This window comes from Tiliqua scincoides, chromosome 13 (genome assembly GCF_035046505.1).
Source record: "Tiliqua scincoides isolate rTilSci1 chromosome 13, rTilSci1.hap2, whole genome shotgun sequence".
In the NCBI taxonomy this organism is placed as follows: Eukaryota; Metazoa; Chordata; class Lepidosauria; order Squamata; family Scincidae; genus Tiliqua; species Tiliqua scincoides.
Window position 1 is genome coordinate 18,640,976 of NC_089833.1, and position 7,066 is coordinate 18,648,041.

The following is a 7,066-nucleotide window of genomic DNA, read 5'->3' on the forward strand; positions in this document are numbered from 1 at the left end:
AGATGGCGCAAGAAACAGATCTGCCTCTAAGGTACTGGGACGAGCAACTCTGCTTCTGAGACTTGGCGGAAAGGAGGCTCCACTGAGCCTGGCTGACCCAGCCTTGTTGACACAGGAGGCAGAGCCCCGGGAGGAGAGGCAGAGGCTGCAGGCAGAAGGCACTCTGTGCTGCTTGATGCTGTTGAGTGAAGGTGAGTCAGCCAGAGGCCAAACCACCCCAGTAACCCTGCTAGAAATAACCCCGAGCAGATTCATCCTTTTTAAGGTGTAACTCGGTTCTTGGTGTTGGCCGAGGGAACAGCACATCTCCTGACTACTCGTACTTAACCTTTGTGCAGGACTTTTGGAAGATTCAAAGTTCTTCATGTGTATTAGCTTGATGTTGTCCTTATAACAGCAGGCAAGTATTATTAACCTAATTCTGCTTATGGGGAAGGTTGAGAGACCACCACAGTAAGTTCATGGCAGAGATAGGATCTGAACTGGGGAAGCCCTAACTGGCAAGGCAGTTGGGACAGACTCTGGCTGTCTGATTGCACCCACTTGCAGCTGGGCTGATCTCAACCCAAATATGGCCAAGCTGTGGCCTTACATTAAACAAGTGTATAAAATAAATGGACTGATCTTGTGGAAGCTAGCCCTGAGAGGAGCAGCCAGTTCAGGCATGCAGCCAGCTGCCTGGTTTGGGTCTAGGCCAGTGGTCTCCAAACTGGCGACTGCTGCACTCCAAAAAAAAAGTCCTCCCCATCTCGACCAGCACTTATCATTCCACTGCACTGCTGCTTTATTCCTCACACAATCTGGGACAGGGGTGCTCTGGGCAGTCACGTCTATTGCCCAACATCCCAGCAGACTTTGCAGCAGAATGCCGGGCAGATGTGACTGCCCAGAGAATCCCTTTGCCTAGATCAGGTGAAGAATGAAGCGGCAGAACAGTAAGCACTGCTCACTGGAGGGGGGCCTCTCGTCAAACACCAGATCTAGGCGCAGGCTGTAGCTTGGCAGGAGCTGATTTAGGCTGACGCTTTTCAGACCTATCCTGATTTGCATGCACTTGCGCCACAGTATTCAAGTACCCCATGGCACAAACTGCAAACAAGTTCAGTGGTAATGTGCTGAACCAGCATTTGAGCCTGTGGCAGACTGCTCGGGCGTATACTTCACCATGAGCACTCCGGGGGTGGGGGGGGGAAGCCTAAACACAGATTAAACACAGTCATGCACTAGAACGATGAATGAAAGCGAAGCCCTCCCTGCCGAGTCATCTGATCCAACCTCCTGCTGCCCTCCATGCAGGACCAGAGAGGAACCATCCTGCTCTGGGGCAACTGTCCATTTTCAAAAGGGATCCTGGAGGCCAATATACTTGTCAAGCACAGCAAGGCCAATTTTGTCTTCCAATGTGCTCTCCCTGTGCAGAAAAGGGCTCTGCAGGGAACCCAAAGCCTCATCATTACTGAGTGTGCACAGTGCAGCCATAACACGAGGCCCATCAGGAAAGCCTTTCGTATCACTCTGTATGAACACAAAGCTCTTTCCTTTTATTGAAGGAGTCAGCTGCTGACTTAATACATGCAAGACTCTTCTAGCACATCTGTCCTCCATCACCTGCTCAGGACTAAGCGGGCCTGAAGGAGGCATCTGGAAGGGCTCTGTTGACACTTGTGGGCATGCAGTGCATCTGCTGAGCAGTCCAGGCTGGTGCGGGCGACAGTTCAAGGGAATGGGGCTAGGAAATTTCGTCGTGGGATTTCAAATAGACTGGCTTGGAGAGCTTCCTCAGTTTTTCCTGGCGACGAAATGCACGGCCTGGCTGCTGCGCAAGTCCCATGGGAGGCAGATGAATCTGCATGTGCCGGAAAGAAAAAGATAAACACAATATTCTAGTTGTTGTGAAAAACTGAAAATATGTAGAGCCACTCCAAGAATGCAGAAAGCCAAATTGGGGGGCGGCAGGATCTGATGTGGAAAAGGGGACTTGTATTCCTGATGTTGCTTCTTGGCTAAGAGACTGAGCTGCAAACCAAGTCTTCCCTGGTCTGAATCTCGCCAGTCATGAGCTCACTTGGTGGCCTTAGGCAAGCCAATCCCTCTCAGCCTCAGTCTTCCCCAGCTGCAGTATGGGGACAGTAATACACTTTAGTCACTTCACCCATAAGGAGAAACAGTGATTTACCTCAGTGGGTTGCTGAGAGGAAGAATGAGAAAGGGGGTGGAAAAGTACAGTCTGCTCTAGCAGTGCACCCCAGAGGCAATTTGCAAGCACAGTTGTGTGCTTCTGCTAAGTTTCCTCTTTGTGGGAGGAACATACAGGGCAAGTCTGTGCAAGTCTGCATAGAAGAAAGTCCCACTGTGTTCAATGGGGCTTACTTCCAGGAATATGTGCATAGAGTGCAGCCTTCATGCTTCATATCTGGCACAAAGGAGAGGCTCACTCTCAGTCCAGAATTTCCACAAGAGTACCTGCTTTTTGCACTGGAAAGCAAAATGACCAGCCAGCTACCCACAGCTGAGGGATGCTTGAGGACCTGTTCAAAGACATGGTCCCCTGGTACATCCTTGGCACTACTTCCCTGATGCGAAAGTGTTTGGGAACAGGGCGTGGCTCAGTGAGGCACATCTTCCTTGCACGCAAAAGGTCCCAGGTTCAATCCCTGGCATCTGCAGGTGGGGTTGGGAGACGCCCTGATCCAGAACCCTGGAGAACCACTGCCAACCTGTGTCAAGAAGACTGGGCCCAACACAGTACAAAGCAGAAGGTTGAATTTCAGGGTCCTAGAAGAGAGTAAGTAGTGCAGATCTCTGCCGGTAGGAGGAAATGTAGGGTGATGTGTGAGGAATCGGGCTGGCAGCAAACACTATATGATGGCTAAAATGTGGGAACCAGTCACACATCAAACTAACATCTTGAATCTCAGCGCACTTGTGGTATTGCAAGGTCCTGTTTTGAAGTCTCTTCCAGAGGTGGAGGCCACTCTGAAGCTGAGCAAACCTCTACCAGGTCTCATTCAGCCACGCGCTAACTCATGCACTTCTAATTAATTGCAGAGATGAGTCCTGGGGAAGTGACTGGGATGACTCAGCCTCTCCTGCCAAGCACCTGCTGAATTTTGCTGAGTCAGGGCACAAAAGGAGATTGAACTGGAGAGCTGCGTCAGGAAGACTGCTACTTACAGGTCGTGGGTAGGGGATGCGATAGTGAAGTCCAATCTCGATTCGGGCCTTGCACTCTTCTATGCACTGTTTAATCAGCTCGGGCTCTGTCAACTAGACAAACAACACAAGGGAGAATGTCAGCATTGCCAGACTGTAGGTATTAATAGGGAGCTTGGGTGGTTGGAAGCAAAAGAGGCCACCCACAGGCAGGCACGGACCAAGCTGAAGTGGCACTTAGCTGACGCCTGCGCCAGCACACCGCAGCCTCCTTGTCAACTACTGCTTTTTGTAAAGTGGGGGATCCTGGGAGGGGAACCTCTCTGCCTGCTTGCTGGACAAGATGTGGGTGGGATGATAAAGGAGGAGACAATGGCCCCAGTGTTTGTCCTGACCACACTAAAAAAAATTGTAGGAGGAGGTGAACCCCCCCCCCCCGTTTCATGCTCCAAGGAGAACTTGTGAGAAACCAAGTACTGCTGCCAGGTGGTAGCTGGCCAACCCCCCATCAGCTTACTGCCTCCCCGAGCCCACCGCTTAAGGCAAGTGGTTCAGTTGGTCTCATGGTTAGGCCAGTCCTACCCATAGACTAGGGAGTCTGTACTCCAGGGGCTGCCTAAGTGTGCAGAAGCAGAGCAGTTGGTAAATTCAAAGAAGTGCTTTAGAAACCAAAGCAATCCTTCCAGGACCTTTCAGGAGGATTCAGTATGTTGAGAACAACCTTTGTGGCCCACCTGCCAGAGGACAGAAGAAGTAGTGCAGGACAGACAGGCTCCTCTTTGGCAAACGGACAATCCAAAATGTTACAGCTGGTTCACTTTTCAGTGAGGGAAACTGCCCCACAAGGAAAACATGGGGATTTCCCCCCCAGTGATATTCCCAGTTGGGGAATATGGGGGTAGATGGTTAGCTGTCCTTTGGCAAAGATCTCTTGCATCTGACAGCAACTGGTGGAAATCTTATTTGACAGTACTTGTTACTCAGGAGTAGGTTCTTTTGCAGAACAGTCCTGTGCAAGTTTACTCAGAAGTAAGGCCCACTCTGTACAGTGCGGGGCTCACTCCCAAGTAAGTGCGTCTAGGACTACAGCCTGATTAACGTAACACAAGACAACCAGTCAAGAAGATAAGTGTGTAAAAGAATCCATGATGCTTAGCCGTGGAAAATTCCAGAAAACATCAGCAAAACAGCCACCACGTTTTGAGTGTATTGCACTGCTCTTTAACTAGCTGGTGAAGATCCACAACTCAGGGTGCAATCCTAACCAACTTTCCAGCATTGACATAGCTGTGCCAATGTGGCAAGCACTGCATCCTGCAGTGGGGAGGCAAATCAAGGAGGCTTCCTCAAGGTAAGGGCATGTTTGTTACCTTAACTTGGGGCTGTATTGTGGCTAAGTCAGTGCTGGAAAGTTGGTTAGGGTTGCACCCTCAGTTGTGCCCAACCTACAGTGGCTCACAACAGTGGCACCCCCACCATTTTTTTTATGTCACCACCATGTTTGTTGCTTTTGAGTTCTATTATGAGACAGAGAGAGAGAGAGACAGAGAGAGGGAAAGGGAAAGAGGGGGAAAAAAAGGGAAAGAGGGGGGACCCGGGAAACTATAGGCTGGTCAGCCTAACATCTATACTGGGTAAGATGGTGGAATGCCTCATCAAAGATAGAATCTCAAAACACATAGACGAACAGGCCTTGCTGAGGAAGAATCAGCATGGCTTCTGTAAGGGTAAGTCTTGCCTCACAAACCTTTTAGAATTCTTTGAAAAGGTCAACAGGCATGTGGATGCGGAGAACCCGTGGACATTATATATCTGGACTTTCAGAAGGCGTTTGACACGGTCCCTCACCAAAGGCTACTGAAAAAACTCCACAGTCAGGGAATTAGAGGACAGGTCCTCTCGTGGATTGAGAACTGGTTGGAGGCCAGGAAGCAGAGAGTGGGTGTCAATGGGCAATTTTCACAATGGAGAGAGGTGAAAAGCGGTGTGCCCCAAGGATCTGTCCTGGGACCGGTGCTTTTCAACCTCTTCATAAATGACCTGGAGACAGGGTTGAGCAGTGAAGTGGCTAAGTTTGCAGACGACACCAAACTTTTCAGAGTGGTAAAGAGCAGAAGTGATTGTGAGGAGCTCCAGAAGGATCTCTCCAGACTGGCAGATTGGGCAGCAAAATGGCAGATGTGCTTCAATGTCAGTAAGTGTAAGGTCATGCACATTGGGGCAAAAAATCAAAACTTTAGATATAGGCTGATGGGTTCTGAGCTGTCTGTGACAGATCAGGAGAGAGATCTTGGGGTGGTGGTGGACAGGTCGATGAAAGTGTCGACCCAATGTGCGGCGGCAGTGAAGAAGGCCAATTCTATGCTTGGGATCATTAGGAAGGGTATTGAGAACAAAACGGCTAATATTATAATGCCGTTGTACAAATCGATGGTAAGGCCACACCTGGAGTATTGTGTCCAGTTCTGGTCGCCGCATCTCAAAAAAGACATAGTGGAAACGGAAAAGGTGCAAAAGAGAGCGACTAAGATGATTACTGGGCTGGAGCACCTCCTTATGAGGAAAGGCTATGGCATTTGGGCCTCTTCAGTCTAGAAAAGAGGCGCCTGAAGGGGGGCATGATTGAGACATACAAAATTATGCACGGGAAGGACAGAGTGGATAGAGAGATGTTCTTTACACTCTCTCATAACAGAACCAGGGGGGATCCACTAAAATTGAGTGTTGGGAGAGTTAGGACAGACAAAAGAAAATATTTCTTTACTCAGCGTGTGGTTGGTCTGTAGAACTCCTTGCCACAGGATGTGGTGATGGTGACTGGCCTGGACGCCTTTAAAAGGGGATTGGACAAGTTTCTGGAGGAAAAATCCATTACGGGTTACAAGCCGTGATGTGCAGGTGCAACCTCCTGATTTTAGCAATGGGCTATGTCAGAATGCCAATGCAAGGGAGGGCACCAGGGTGAGGTCTCTTGTTATCTGGTGTGCTCCGTGGGGCATTTGGTGGGCCGCTGTGAGATACAGGAAGCTGGACTAGATGGGCCTCTGGCCTGATCCAGTGGGGCTGTTCTTATGAGAGAGAGAGAGAGGTTAGAAGGAGTTGGTGGAGAAGGAAGAAGGCTGGACAGGTAGAGCAATGCACTTAGAAGTGGGTCGCATGTTGCTGGTTGAAGCCAAAGGTGGAGTCTGGGTAATTACATTATCAATACTGAGCTAGAAACCACAGGCACGCTGTCAACAAGATGCACGACCTTCGGCGGAGGAACCCGACCCTCTGACCAGAGCCAGAAGGGGGAAAACAGCCCGAGTGCTGCCCATTTGAAGGGACAGGCGCGTCCTGGTCGGGCCAAAATCGCACGTCATCTTTGACGCGGAAGCCGAACGGTAACCGCTGGAGCGGAGGGCCTGATCCCCACTCACGTCCTTGTTCTTCCGGAAGAGCGTCCTCGCTTCCTGGACGATGTCCCGCTGCTCCCCGAGGGTGTCTTCGAGCTGCCCGGACGCGGCCTGCCATTTCGCGGCAATTCGGAGTATCCTGCGGTAGAGGCCCAGGACCTCCCGGCGCGCGACCGGCGTCATCTGGAGAGCGAGGGCGTCCCCGCCTGAGGGTCAGGGGCGCAAAAGGCCCCGCAGAGGCACGTTCTTCGCGCGCCCTTTGCTCAGCCTTCCGGCGTCTTACGGGTCTTCGAGGGAGCGCGGAAGGAGGGGGAGCGGGAGCGGGAGCTGCTGCCGCCGCCCGCCGCGAGGGCGCTTGTTCTCTGCGCACCCGCTCGCCCGGCCGGCCAAGCGACCCCAGTCCGCAAACGCCGAGCCTCGCCCCGCCCCGGGGCCTGTCCCGCCGCCCGCTCGGAGGGAGGCTCGCGCGGCGCCGCCGAGCCCCGGCCTGCGGGAGCAGCTCCGCCCTCGCCGCTCAG

General features: G+C 51.8%; 1 protein-coding gene across 1 annotated transcript; it reads right to left on the reverse strand.

The window, feature by feature from the left end:
- Positions 1–1,520: 1,520 nt before the first annotated feature.
- LYRM1 (LYR motif containing 1) lies at positions 1,521–7,065 on the reverse strand. Its single transcript, XM_066640575.1, has 3 exons — positions 6,573–7,065; positions 3,175–3,267; positions 1,521–1,846 (listed from the first exon to the last, which is right to left on the reverse strand). Exons 1-3 carry the CDS (start codon positions 6,729–6,731, stop codon positions 1,730–1,732), a joined length of 369 nt encoding a protein of 122 aa, XP_066496672.1. The 5' UTR covers positions 6,732–7,065; the 3' UTR covers positions 1,521–1,729.
- Between the last annotated feature and the right edge of the window lies 1 nt (position 7,066).